Source organism: Fistularia commersonii, chromosome 8 (assembly GCF_037954325.1).
Source record: "Fistularia commersonii isolate RoL2024-O1a breed Wild chromosome 8, RoL_Fcom_v1.0, whole genome shotgun sequence".
Lineage (NCBI taxonomy): Eukaryota > Metazoa > Chordata > Actinopteri > Syngnathiformes > Fistulariidae > Fistularia > Fistularia commersonii.
In genome coordinates, this window is record NC_141291.1 from 16,854,357 (window position 1) to 16,869,144 (window position 14,788).

The following is a 14,788-nucleotide window of genomic DNA, read 5'->3' on the forward strand; positions in this document are numbered from 1 at the left end:
TTTTTGGTTTGTTGTATTTCAATGGAAGAAGGCACTGAGACTCTTTCCCTGTACTGAAAACCGGTTTCGATGCCATTATTGTATTTGCTGGGGAAGTGCCAATTTAAAGTCTTCTTCCGCATTTCCTTTCGGTTACTCCCTTAATGGGTCGATGCAGCAATCAACCTTCTCCATATAACCCTGTTCTCCTTTTCTCGTCTCTTACATCTACTAACTTCAAATCCTCTTTCAATACATTCATAAATATCCTTTTTGGTTCTCCTCTAGGCCTCCTGCTACTTTGTAGCCAATTCTTAAATCAATTTTTGGTCTCTAACTCAACTGTTCACATCCTTTTTTATTTTGAAAATTCGATTTGAACAACAATATGCAGCTCCAGTAAAGGTGTGTCTTTTTATGTAGATAACGCCACATTGCGTTAATAATGGCGCTGATCTCACAGGTGCTTCAGCTGAATGTCCCAAGACTCCACAACTTTTCGTTGACTCACCCAAGACGACGGAAGCACTGAGCGGCTCACTCTACACGTCCCATGTACATTCAGACCAATAGGATAGAATGAGTGCTTCAGTGAAAAAACATTTGGAGTTGGAATGAAACAAGATCCAGGCTTTGGTGCTTATTCACAGAAAGGGATTTTCAACAGTAGTCAGAAAAATATCTGAATGTATCCACTGGAAATAAACAGAAACACTCTGTTTTCCAGTTTAATCACAAATTACTCCCAACAATTACTATGTCACACTTGAGAGACCTGATTTCAAGGCAAGTTCCATTTGTGATGGTATTTTGATCGAAGTTTAGGTTTAAGACACTTTTTATGAGATTTAGATAAAGCATAAACTTCATTGAAAATGTTAAACAATGTTTTAACTCTGAATGTATCTAATCTGTGGAAAATCTAAGGGATGTTTCTGTTTTCTAAGATATTAAAACAGGTTTGATCTGAATCTGCAGACACTCCTCCGAGCCCAAATCTCAACTCAGCTGGAATTTACCGCAAAACGCTCACAACATCAAGGAGCAAAAACCGACATGGCACCCTCAAAACTAAAATCCAGACGACCAGGTACAGACAATGTACCTGAACAATAGGTTTAATTAACTGTCAAGATGTCTCCTTGTGGACATGTAATATTATAATTGATCCTTTATTAACCCCACGTGGGGAAATTTGTTCTCTGCATTTAACCCATCGTGGATGAACCATGAGCAGTAGGCTGCCGTCCTTGTCTTGCTCAGCAACACTTCGACACACTAGGAGGAGCCAGAAATTCAACGAGGAATGTTCAGTTCCAAAGGTGATTGCTTTACACCGCCCGCTTGGACATTATAAAATGTCTAAGGTTCACACAGTGGTAATAATTCTGCTTTAAGGCCCGAATGTAAAAGATGATATAGATGTGCAAAGCAAGTTATACAGCGCTGACTGTATTTAAAATGGGGAAGTTGAGAAGTAGCAATTACATTGCTATCAAATGTGCAGTGCGACGCACAAGCTCCTCTCCACATGACCCTGCTTTTCTTTTCATCTATATTTTGAATTAAACTAAAAAAAACTAAAAAAGAACTTTGAAGAAAAGTTTGTCAATGCACTATTAAAACAACCCTGGAACACAATCTTTACAATTATCACTGGTGCATTTATTTTTCAAACATTTCACATTGTGCGTAAACATTTTCAGGAATCATACAATTTAATCACAGATATTATAAAAAAAGTGACACAATGAATATGCAGAGACCTTTTGCCCAATGGGATCCTGCAGCAAGTAGTTAATGGATCTCGATTAAAAATTCAAATAAAAGGAGTTTAATAAACCGTTCATACATTTATTTTAAGTTCATTAAAATCATTTCAAAAGAACAATTTTGAAAAACCTGCTTGCCAGAATTTTTTCAAAGAAGATCTTTGGGCTTCAGCCTGTAAACATTAACAGTCTATACGGTGTCTCAAAGGCACAATGGGAACCATACACACTGTGTTGCCGTACCATGACTCATCTGGAGGAGAAACAGCAGCTTTTCTTCATGGAATGTTTCATATTAACACACAAATCGAGCACCCAGTCTACGCAGGACCTCCCGCTGCAACTGCACCAGCCGCCTAGTTTTGTGGAATTACTTTGTCTGTAAGGTAGTTATTGCATTGTTAATTATTAGCTTCCGTCTCTGTGTAAAAGAAAAAGACAGGAGCGATCGGTTGAGGTTTCATTCACAAAAAAAACTCGTGTTGTGCTTGCAGGTTTTTTTTGCCTCAAGTAGTGAAATTCCTTCCAACAGAGTCAACACAGTTTCAGTTTATCACCTGCAAGATGGGATAAACTGAGTTGTTCCTCTGCTGGTGTTTAATATGTAAATGAGCTTAATGTCAAAAGCAGATTCTGATCTAGAACCCGCACAGTGTTTCTTTCTCTGTGTATGTAACCCCAGCCAGTGGCTCTGATTGCACCTCTAATCTGAATAATGTTTCTGAGTGAGTAGGGTTTTAGTTGTGCACCCTGTTCTCCAGCGCCTTCAGCTCGCTTTCCACCTGAGGGGGCAGGTCACCACCGACTTGCTGGGTGAAGTACGCTCTCAACTCCTTGGTTTCGTTCTGCCAGAAAGGCTTGGGCACATCAAACAGAGCGCCCATGTCTACACCGGCGCTGAGACCTTTTGTATCGATGGCACCATCTTCTGGGAGCCAACCGATGATGCTCTTCTTTGCCGCCTCATCGTCCCTCTCCCGGCTGCACCGCTTGAAGATCCACTCTAGTGCACGGGCGTTTTCCCCAAAACCTGGCCAGAGGAAGGCTCCGCTCGCCGGGTCCTTCCTGAACCAGTTGACGTGGAAGATCTTTGGAAGGTGAGTGGGTGCTTTTCGGTTCTCCATGCTCAGCCAGTGAGCGAGGTAGTCGCCGAAGTTGTAGCCAAAGAAAGGACGCATGGCGAAGGGGTCATGCATGATCACTTTGCCTGGAGGAATATGAATTGTATATGATGCGTGATTATGAGCAGCTTAGCGGTGTAACAACCTTGATCATCTTAATCCCGTGGTCCTGGAATGTTTCAGCATTTCTGTGAATTTAGATATGTGTGTGTGTGTGTGTGTCTCCGTACCTTTATGCTCAGCAGCAGCTGTGGCTTCAGACCTCATTGCAGCTCCTACAAAAACTCCATGTTGCCAGTTGAATGACTCGTAAACCAAAGGTACTCCTGAAAATATCCACATTTCATGATTGATAATTGAAAACTACAAGTCCAAGTGATGGTAAAGTCAGAGCCCCATGTTGGCATTCCTTCGCCACGGCCTCTGTCAGATCCCAAAGCAAAGGCGGAACTGTCCCTAATTTATCGAGGTCACATAACAATAAGTGCAGATCCAAATGTCAAAATGATTGTAAGACGCTGTCAGCTCAATACTTGACATCAAAAACATTGAAATCATTGTTTAATGCAATGTCGTGAGTTCAGGACGATACACCCGTGTAACACAGGTACCCACCTTCTGGCCTTCTGCCGCCAAAGATAATAGCATCGATGGGAACGCCCTCTTCGCTCTCCCACTGTGGGTCAATGATGGGACACTGAGCCGCCGGCGCACAGAACCGAGAGTTGGGGTGGGCGCAAGGAGTGGAGCTTCCTGTTTGCACAGAGGAAACAACAGTTAACTATCAACTCCAGTTGAGTCCCCACTATGGAGGATTATCTTTGACGGATACAAAGATACTGCCTTTCTTCCAGGTTTTGCCGTGCCAGTCCGTCAACGTGATGCCAGCTGCTGGGGGGTCAAGGCCTTCCCACCACACGCCTCCATCACTAGTCTCTCCAACATTGGTGAACACGGTATTTTTGGCGATGGTACTCATGGCGTAAGGGTTTGTTTTATCGGAGGTGCCTGGGGCGACACCAAAGAAGCCGTTCTCTGGATTGATGGCTCTCAGTTTACCTGTAAAAACAGAATACCTATGGCATTCATGCTTATTTTATAAACTGCACCATCACCAGTTTGGCCTTCCGCCTCACCCTGACTGTCGAACTTCATCCAGGCGATGTCATCTCCCACGCACTCCACCTTCCAGCCAGGCAGAGATGGTTTCATCATGGCCAGGTTGGTTTTGCCGCAGGCACTGGGGAACGCGGCTGCAACGTAACGCTTAACTCCCTGAGGGTTGGTGATACCTAGGATCTAAGAAGGTTAAAAGACACACACAATCATAAAACTAATGATTTAAACTTGCAGGCTGATATAAATTGAAATTTCAATGGATCATTAATCAAGAAGACAAAAATGGATTTTTATGGAACCATCAGGGTTTTGCCATACAGATGTACATTTCAGACACAAATTTAGAGATGTTAATAACACATGAAATGAGTTCTGGACAATGTATCAATTTGTGTTAGAAGTGCTCAAAGGAGGGAAGAAGGTGGATTACATGAAAAATGAAATTTATCATTAATAACAAAAGAATTTGTACAATATATTGAAAACACTTGATGTGCTTACTTTCCTCGAGTTCAGTGACAACAGTCACTGGAGTGTTTTAATATTAACAATAGAAAAGCTTCCATTATGCTTCATACAACACTACAGATCTTGGGAAATATCACTGACGATTTTTCATGCCACGCAAAGCATTTTTTAATTTGAAATTTTGCAATGGCACTTGTAAAAGAACAAAAGGATTGCCATCATTAATCATTAAAAGTGCAGGTGGGTAAAAGATATCAGATGGAAACCATTTGTTACCACTAGTTATCTTATTCTTATCAATGGCAACTACAATCGAATTTTCAATCGGTTTACATTGCGAACTAAGGCTGCAACGACTGATCAAATCACTACAGGAGGCCGATTATAAAGGGTTTTTGTTTTTGCATGAACTTCCTTATGGTTATTTGGTTATTATTTGTTCTAGTCCAAGGCCCCTCCTCCTGTTTCTAACATCCTCACCACAGTCAGAGCACCAATCTTGTTGGGGGACGGTAAAAAAAATAAAAATAAACAGACATTCCTGTTTGTTCCAGTCTGGTGTGTCTGTTTGGTAAACAGACATGTGGCTCTTCATTCCTGAAGAGGACCGCACCTCTTCATAGTATCAATGATTAGCTCCTTGATTCACTTTCAAATTATCAATGGCTTTGGCCACAAACAAACTGCCCCGTCATTTTTTCCTCACCAGCATGTGCTCTGCCAGCCAGCCCTCATCCTTTGCGATGCGGGATGCAATGCGCAAGGCAAAGCACTTCTTTCCCAGGAGAGAGTTTCCTCCATAGCCGCTGCCAAACGAAAGAATCTGCCTGGTGTCTGGCAGGTGGGAGATCAGCACCTTGTCCGGGTTGCAGGGCCATGCATTGACCAGAGGGGCTAAAGGGGTAGAGCTTTCTTACTTGATCGTAAAAAAGTAATGAGAAACAATAATGCATTAGGAAGTGGTGGAATGTACCTTTTAAAGGAAGAGGTCGTCCGAGAGAGTGTTGGCAGCGGACGAACTCCAGGCCCTCAGACAGTTTCTGCAGGACAGGCGTGCCCATGCGCGTCATGATTCCCATGCTGGCAACGACGTATGGTGAGTCAGTTACCTCCAGGACAAAAAACATCTCATTATTGTGATTATATTCTCAGAGCCACAGCCCTTTAGTGTGTTCGTCATAAAACACGACAAAAACAAACAGTGGAAATAAGATCCATACACCTTTTTAAACTTTTGCTTTGTGAAGTTACATTATTATTTATAATATATATCATATTATAATGTTCAAAAGAACTAAAATGCACTTCAATGTCTGTAAAAGTAACTTAGATTCTTAATTGTACAACGAAGCATGTCTTCTGTCTGACCGAGGCCGGCCTTCACTTGGTCGTGGCGCTGTGTGGGCACATTATCTAGACATCGTCAGTCCGTAAAAAAATGTCATCAAAACCTGGAGTACAGACGTGTTTAATCTCTGACCAATTACACAATCAATGAACAAACAAGGAGGCGGCCAGTACCTGGACGCCATATTTAGCCAGACTGGATCCCACAGGGCCCATACTGAAGGGAATGACGTACATGGTGCGACCTAATGAAAAAGGGACGTATCCGGTTATTATACATCATCATAAAATGTGTTTTACTCCAACAATTGAGTTTTGTCGAGCTCTGACAAAACTTATCCAAGCAGAATATCACAGCCAGTTCTAACTGGTATAATTTGAAGCAAGTGTGGGCAATTATTTTGGCTGGCAGGACAAATTTCTCCTTTAATTTTTATGTGCGGGACAACTTGGTATCATGTCAGCTGAGCAAAATGAAAATTGCAATTTCAACATTTAAATTTTTTCGGCATTTTATTTAAACTTTAAAACAATGAATGATCACATAAATGTACCAACATTAATTTTGCATGCAATCATCCATACAAGATTAAACAAAGGGGGAAAAAAAGGAGTTTCTACATTCAATATTGATTGAAAATACTTTATTAAAATATTCAAAGAAAGTAGCTGACGGGCCGGATTAAAAAGCAAAACGGGCCGAATGTGACCCGCGGACCGTGAAATGCCCAGGTCTGATTTAAAGGGAATAAATGTCAGAAATGAACAAACACTGACAAAGTCTGGGAAAAGGATAATAATCTATTTTGAAGTTTGGCTGAATTTGAGGAGCCAACATGTGACATACAGGAAATCATGAGTCAGAGAGTACCTGCCATACAGCCGGGGAAACGATCCTCTCTGGCTTTCTTCCAGTCCGACTCACTCATCCAGCTCCCCAGCTGACTCTTGGCTCCTCCCGCCGGTATGGGGATGGTGTCCCTCTGATTCTTGGTCACAATCACGGTCTTGCTCTCCACTCGAGCCACGTCCTTGGGGTCGGTACGCGCTAACCAACTGCCAGGCGGAGGAAACGGTGGTTTAAAACCTGACCTCGAGATCTTTCGGTCGAAGTTAATCTCTGTTGCATGGAACTGTAGTCGGTGGGAAAAGTTCAATCAAATCATAGGATAGTAAGGGTTTTTTGATTGACAAGAAGCGGGGTGATTGAAATGTTGTAATTATTGAATCTTTATGGGTTCAGTCAGTGATCAGGAACAGTTTGCTCCTTCACTGTATTCCTTGAAAAAAATCCTTAACTATGAGGTCATGAAACATTCTGAGAGCCTCTGAAAACACAGAATAAATGCATGCAAGTGTTGCCCTGTGACTGGATGGGCAGGTTTGGTACATCCTCACAAACCACCTTGGGACGTGAGATGCACGTGTATATACACTTTTTCTTTTGAGGTAGCTGTTGCGGTTGCTTTAGTGATGCTAAACTATATTCAAACAAGGATTATTGTCTACAAGGCAACTGAGTTTGTCTCAGTGTTTTTGTAATAGATGAACTCCTTACGGATATTTCTTTTTAGGAAGTTCTCTTGATTATTATTATTATTATTATTATTATTATTTCTATTATTATTATTATAGAGGAGGAGCAGGTCCTGCCTCAACTGAAGAAGTTCAGGTGTCTCGGGATCTTGTTTGCGAGCGAGGGAAGGATGGAACAGGAGATTGACAGGTGGAGATCTGCAGTGAAGGAGGAGCTCTGCCAAAAGGCGAAGGTCTCAATTTCCCAGTTTATCTACATTCCTACCATCACCTATTCCCATGAGCTTTGAGTGGCGACCGAAAGAACAAGGTCAGGACATTTTCAAGCAGCGACAGTAAACTACTCAACTCCCATAAAATAAGTTTGTACGTCACAAAGTTCCTAAGTGCAAACCGACAAACTACTATACGGAGTTAAGAGGGAACACAAATTACCAGTTCTCATATTTCGGCAGCTTCTTGACCATCCCCTCCTTCTCCAGGCCTGCCAGGATGTTGGCCGTCTCCTCCGGTGTCCCTGTCACCACATGCACATTGGAGGGCTTGCACTCCTCGACCGCTCCCTTGACAAAGTCGGCCACGGCAGGGGGCAGCATTGGGATGGAGGCCAAGGAGCGGACCCCGGCGCCTGCCCCAACACTTCCCGGCCTGCGAAAGAAGACATATTATGTTTTGGGTGCTCGATGACGGACATTAAAACTATCTAATAGCCCAATTGTTACATGAAATACCCAGACTGTCTTCATTTCATTTAGAAACAAAAGGAACTTCTTACATTGAGCCGACTTCTTAACATGCTTCACGTAACAAAGTACAATTAAAGACTTTAAATAGTTTTCATTCCTGGATTCACAGCTTTCATGCCTGGATTCCATTAGCAAGCAGAAGAAACCGCACACACAGCACAAAAGCTGAGAGGTGTCGGGTTTGAATTGTATTATTTCATAGTATGCCTCTCCTGTGTCAAGAGTTGGTGACACCTGAGATGTACTGTTGGATTTCTCCATGGCAACAGAAGCTGCAGGGGTTCACCTGCTAGTTCCAGGCAGCTTTGTGGCCACGAATGCACACCACAGAACACGGCTGTATTGTAAACTGGTTAAACACACAGTGCTGTGTGTGTGCACGTGTATATACACTTTTTCTTTTGAGATAACCTCAACAATTACAATTAGATGTGTGCTTTCTCTGTCTACACAGTCAACCATCTCCAACCATCTCAGAGGGATCAAAATTATGCTGAATTTACAGTCCAGATTAAGATAGAAATTAATGCAAATCACAAAGTCCTATAGGAGTCAGTGTGATATTTTGCTGATGTCTTTCACCTGACAAGAGTACAAAGCTAAAATAAGATATACATTCTATTCAACTGGTTAATTCTGATAATCTGAGAAGCTGAAAAAAGGAAATTTGCTGGGTAGGAGGCTTTTGTTCATGATGAAGAGGAGCTGCATTAATTAAAATGTTGAACCCTATTGACACGGATTAATTAGATCTTTTTTTTAGTCACAATTCATTATTTTAATTTTCTTAAAATCTCTACCACTTCATTACAGATCCATGTCCATTAATACTACTTTTTGGTGATTTACCGTTCTTTTTATTTGGCACAGCCTCTTGTGTTTGCTCATTTGGCAATGAACATCTTCACACCTCCTTTGGTTTCTAACCTTTTACTGTTATTATATTTGCTATTATAATGGTCTTGTGTGAATGTGTGATCATCTTTACTGTGCTATGCTACATGAAAAATACTACATATGTTTTGATTGACAGAATGACTAGATCTGGGTACAGTAAGTGGCCTCAAAAGTATTTCTTAAAAAGGTAGTAGTCTATTTCAAATAGACTGAGATGTATTACCTTCTACTGCTTTAACATTATGTTGCCAAAATTTTTTTTTTTCCCAGCATCTGTGTACCTGATAAGTTTTTAGTTTGCATGTACTCACTCATTTTTATTGTTGTATTGTGCAGTTATGGAGGAAATAGACTGTCAAGGTGTTTGTCACACCAGAAAATTGTTTGTCTGCAGGGTTACCGAAGACATTTGTGAGGGCATGTTTAAAATGGCAACGATAAACATGGAAGAAATCAGGCTCAAACGAGAAAAACACAAGATACAAGATCACACACAGCCATAAAGGCGTTGACATGAGGGTTAATGGAGGCTTCGATTCTGGCACCAGCCTGCAGTGGAATCATGCAAATGATGCAAGAGGAGGGCATGTTGGTAAGCTCAGACTAGAGAATCAGATAAGGGTTAACAGGCGCAGGGCTGAGGGATCCAGTGCCAGTCGTAGGGGTTAAACCACGTCTGGTGATCAGCAACGTGCCTCTTGTTTAACCGTTACGGGGGGAAATTAATCATCAACAAGCAGCCGCCTGTATGGCTGCAGCTGGGTGCAGGTTTTGTGACCCTCACGATATTTCATTCACTTATTTTGCAGTTGTCTGGAGCTCAAAGTGCAGAAGGGTGACTCAAATTAATGTTACTTTTAAGACTTACGTGAGGTGAAGAAGATTTTTGTTTAGATTCATGAATACTATGTAGCAATACCGGCAACAGCTAAAAAACCTTCAGTGTCAGTACAACTTTTGGAACAAGTAAGAAAAGACAATATTCGGTTTCCCTGCCACCATGACAGATAACTGAAACTTATATATTAATAGTAGGTAACAGTTCATTCTCACACCAGACCAGTATGTTGGATTTTGTCAGAATGATCTGGCATTTGATTTTCCATACGTAAGAAGTAATCCATTGGGAGTGAAAAATATGGCATTGTGATAATGTTCACATTCACATTTCATATTTATCATATTTCAAGTTTTTGCTGCTTGATAAAAAAGGAAAGCTTGAAAGGTTCTTCTGCTCTGTAACGAATCTGCAGAAAAAGTCTGACTGTTCCCTCATATTTTAACATGATCACAGCTTATTTGGACACACAAAGTCCATGGTCAGTGATAAAGGTCGTTTCCAATGTCAAACAAAAAATAACCCGCCTGCTTGAACTGTAAAGAGTTGCAGATGTAAACTAAAAGTGGACAAGGGGATTTGTTTTGTTAGTGCTGGTCTGACCTTAGTAATAATAATAAGAATAATTAAAAACTGTTAATTAGAAACAATAACATGTATGACAAGCAGCATAAATCTGGTAACATTTCCTGTGTTTTTCTTTATAATGAATATATAAATGCACAAAAATGATCAAAATCAACGTTAGTTACAATATTGCACAGCTTTATACTACATATTCACATACATTTTTTAAAAATATCACACAACACTAGTTTCCCCTCAAGTAAAGACTTGACATCTCAGATTCAATCATCATAAATATGCTGTGGTGAGGAATTTTAGGCTGTTAGCTGAGGATAAACTAACAGTTCAAACTGGGTTACTGCATGATACTTTGAGCCACTAAAGACTTGGAAAGAAAGAGTCTTTGTCAAGTTAATCTTTGATATGATTAATTAGCATCATTAAACACACACAAAATGAATTACATATGCTTTCAATCAACGAATGGCATGCCCCTAATTGTGGTAAGCATCAGGATAGTGCTCAGTATTACCTCCTGTGTGATATGAATCAAGGGAAATGCACTGAAAATAAACGGAAGGAAGGCGTGTTTTAACGAAGATGTGTGTTTGTGTGTGTGGGCAGTAAAACTTTAGGAGGCACTCCTTATCAAAAAATAAAGATATCCGTGTGTGTACATTGTGTCCCATATTTGATATGTAGAATTATATTCATCCATTGCCTGCCACTTATCCTGCAGATATGTAAGCATTATATGTAGCATGAAAAGGTGAAGAGACTGAAGAGTTAATCATGAAGGTGCACGCTGCCTTCAGGGATCTTGAACATCATTTAAACGGGTGACATGTTCATTGAAAGGCATTTGTCTGCTCATTTGTCTTCAGCTTTCTATGACTGTTTTAATTTCTTTCCACCTTTACAGATTTTTAACAGACTAATAGTATATTTACACAATATATATATTTCCCTCTGATTTTGAATATTATCAAATGAATGTGTATAGGTCAGAATCAATACATTAGCATTTCAGTTAAACAATCTTTGAGTGACGCAAATGGCAACTGTTGAACATATAAATGGTCATGACTGCATTTATTTTGTATCCTGTTTTAATATCCAAATGATTATTTGAACAGAACAAAATAACAAGATTAGTTGTAAATTTTTTGTCTGATTTGCTTTTTTTTTATTAAACAAGACGTCTCTGGGGCGGCACAAAAAATTGGGAAAATTGCTCCAAATGAGTGAGTGAATGGTTGTCTGTCTGTACATGTGACCCTGGAATTGACAGGCAGTCCAGGGTGTACCTCGCCTCTCGTCCCATGACAGCTGGGATAGACTCCAGCATTCCCTGCGTCCAGTGCAGGATAAGCAATGGATAGTAGGATGGAAGACTTCACTGGTTAATGGACCTGTCACATACTCCAGTAGCACCTCTGAGACAAATAAAGTGATCTGATCCGATCTAATTCTGACTTGTAGTGTTATATGAACAATATGAACGGTGGGCTATTATTTTGGCTGGCGGGCCACATTTCTCATTTAATTTTTATGCACAGGCCAACTAGGGATCATGTAAACTGAACAAAATGAACATTGCAATTTAAATAGTTGAATTTTTTGGCATTTTATTTCAACTTTAAAATCATTAATGATCATAAAAATGTACTGACATTATTTTGTATGTAACTAACTGTACAAAAATAAACAAAAGGAAAACATAAGGACTTTCTAAATTCAATATTGATTGAAAATACTAATATTTACATATTTATATAAATACTTGTAATACAAATATTCAAAGACAATAGTTTGGCGGGTCAGATAAGATAGCAAAACGGGCTGGATCATACTGTTTGCATACTGCAATTGAACTACATCACTGGAATCTTTCCAATTACTTTAGACCATGAAGTCACCCGCCGCTCTGAAAAAACTGAAAAAAAATGTCAGTAAAAACTCCCAGAAAATGAATCTTTCATAAAGAAATAGCAATCTCTGTCACTTTAATGGCATTAGGCTGACACGGAGCATGGTGTTTAATCATGTGACTTTTTCTAGGCACAGACTGGAGTAAAAAAAATAAATTCGAGTGAGTTTTGTTAGTCACAGGCCTGGGACCGTCAACCTATTGTTCCTCCTTCTACTGCAGACACCAGTGTCTGCACTAACATCTACACATTCCTTGGCTCAGCCCTTCTCCCATACCTGATGGGTGCAAACTTGCCTACATTGTAAAAAGTGAGTGAGAAAAAAACATTCAGCAACAGTGTGACAACCCAATGAATTACAACAACAAAAAAATGTGGGCGATTTGTAACGGGTGTCCACATACAATGAGGGTGTATAATCCAAGCGGAGGAAGTGTTGAACCCTTGCTATTATTTGCTCCCCCACCCGCCAAACTGCATTATCAGGACACACCTCAAAATCAAAAAGCCAATCATCACATATCAAAGGGCAACACGCCTCTCCTTCTCCACACACACACACTGTTGGTATTCCGCCTTCTCAGGGGTCAGGTCTGCAGATCAAGCCTCGCTTAGGGCGTGCACACGTGCAGTGTACATCAGGCTTACACCCCGGTACATGGGGTTGAGAGCATCCTGGACGGGATTCAGACAAGTAGAGGAGTGATTACTTCAGATGCAGAAACGCAAACAAAATGCAACAAGAGCTTCCTTCCACTGAAATCCCACAGGTCAAACATTGGTATCTGTCAGTCTCTCTTCCATTCACACGGCTCACTTTCTGCAACCCAAATGGATATTCCTATCTCAACAAACCATCAGACCAGACGAGTTTTCATTCTTATCAGGTGAACAGCTGGCAAACAATATGATCTCACAGTCAGATGACATTTTTGACGAGGCAATAAGTTTTATTTTATTTCAGTCTTTTTTTTTTCCCCATTTCTTTCTGAGAAATGGGGCCACTGAGAACATCCAATTTCTTTTGGGATCGATAAAGTATTTCTGATTCTGAGGGGAAAATCTTTGACAATTGACACAAGCACCACATCAGGTGGATACACTTTAGCTCAGGGCATTTTTTTTGATGACTTTGCAAGATAAATGTACCCACAATTTAGGTTGCTTTTCATAGTGGTTCTACATCAATTAATCGAACATCTGTGCTGAATGCTTCCTAAAAAAAAGAAAAAAAAAGGTATTGATTGATTTGACTAAGTTTAACTACATGGGGGGGGACCAAGTATGTGGAAGCTCCATTCATTTTGCATTCTTGCAGACAGTTGTAATGCAGGGAAGCAAACTATCGTAAAAAGCTGCACCAACAGCTTGGAAATCAATGAGGCGTTCAGGGATTTTTTTTTTTTTCGCCGACTGAAAACATAAAATGAAATACCACCACCGTAAACAAGAAGAAGTTATTTCTACTCACCGTCGTAAAACTCCCAGTAAAAGGCACGACATCTTTTGACGAGGAATTAAACTAGCGTGCAAGAAAAAAAAAAGTATGTAAGCTGCGTGTGGAGGTGAGCGAAGGCTAGAAATGCTCACGGCTCATATCTGTGCTCCGAGAGGACCTTGCACTTTGCACAACGTCAACGTTCACTTTCGTAGACCTTGATGCAACCCGGTAAACCCGTGAACCGCCGGCGGCACGTAAACGATGACGACCCTCCTCGTTTCCTGGGGGGGCATTCGAGTTTAAACCGGCGGGAGGAGGAGTTGGAAGAAGAAGACGAAGAGGCGTCTCCGCTTCACAACGTGAAAACTCTACTGTGCGCGTCCATATTGTCGATTTAACTTAAGGGCGGCTGATGCAAGTTTCCCCGGTTCCTACAGCAGCTGCGGCGGCGGCGGAGGAGGAGGAGAGGCGGGAAGCGTGGAGATCAAACCCGGAAACGCAGCTTCGCCGCGGGAACAACACGTTGTCAACCCCCCTCCTCCTCCTCCTCCTCCTCCCCAAACTTGTTTTAATGTACAGAAAAAAAAAAACAAAAAAAAAACGAGGCCTCCGTGAACTCTTAAGGTCACAGAGGTTTCTGCTCCATACCTCCTTCAAAGATATTTTTTTAATTAAATTAATAATTACCCATCCCTTTTTGATAACAAATGTAATTATTTGTTCTCTCTGTAGAAAAAAGACGTTTCTGGTCCTCATAGTGAACAACAATGATCTGGAAACGATCAATTTTGGGAATGCAAATTGCATATTTTCAAAAAATGTCTAAAAAAAAATAAACAACAAGGATTCAAAGACCCTAAAGTGAATTCAGCTTATTTTTATTTTTTAACTAGACAGTATGAGTTTCTTGGAAGAGAAGTGTTATGCTACTACACTGTCCAGTTACATATTCTTGATCATTTTTGTGTTACATACTGCCAAAATGCCAGCATTTAGTGAAAGTCAAATGAGTATTTTCACTACTTT

General features: G+C 40.7%; 1 protein-coding gene across 2 annotated transcripts; it reads right to left on the reverse strand.

Moving 5' to 3' along the window:
• Nucleotides 1–1,622: 1,622 nt before the first annotated feature.
• Nucleotides 1,623–14,168, reverse strand: pck2 (phosphoenolpyruvate carboxykinase 2 (mitochondrial)). 2 transcript variants are annotated; one of them, XM_086151429.1, is made up of 12 exons: nt 13,938–14,168; nt 13,793–13,843; nt 7,778–7,990; nt 6,678–6,862; nt 5,981–6,051; nt 5,433–5,568; nt 5,166–5,353; nt 4,009–4,171; nt 3,716–3,931; nt 3,488–3,625; nt 3,103–3,198; nt 1,623–2,958 (listed from the first exon to the last, which is right to left on the reverse strand). In XM_086151429.1, exons 2-12 carry the CDS (start codon nt 13,822–13,824, stop codon nt 2,489–2,491), a joined length of 1,908 nt encoding a protein of 635 aa, XP_086007555.1. In that variant the 5' UTR covers nt 13,825–13,843; nt 13,938–14,168; the 3' UTR covers nt 1,623–2,488. The 2 variants fall into 2 exon arrangements, with proteins under 2 accessions (XP_086007555.1, XP_086007554.1); XM_086151428.1 differs by having other exon boundaries at nt 13,793–14,167.
• Between the last annotated feature and the right edge of the window lie 620 nt (nt 14,169–14,788).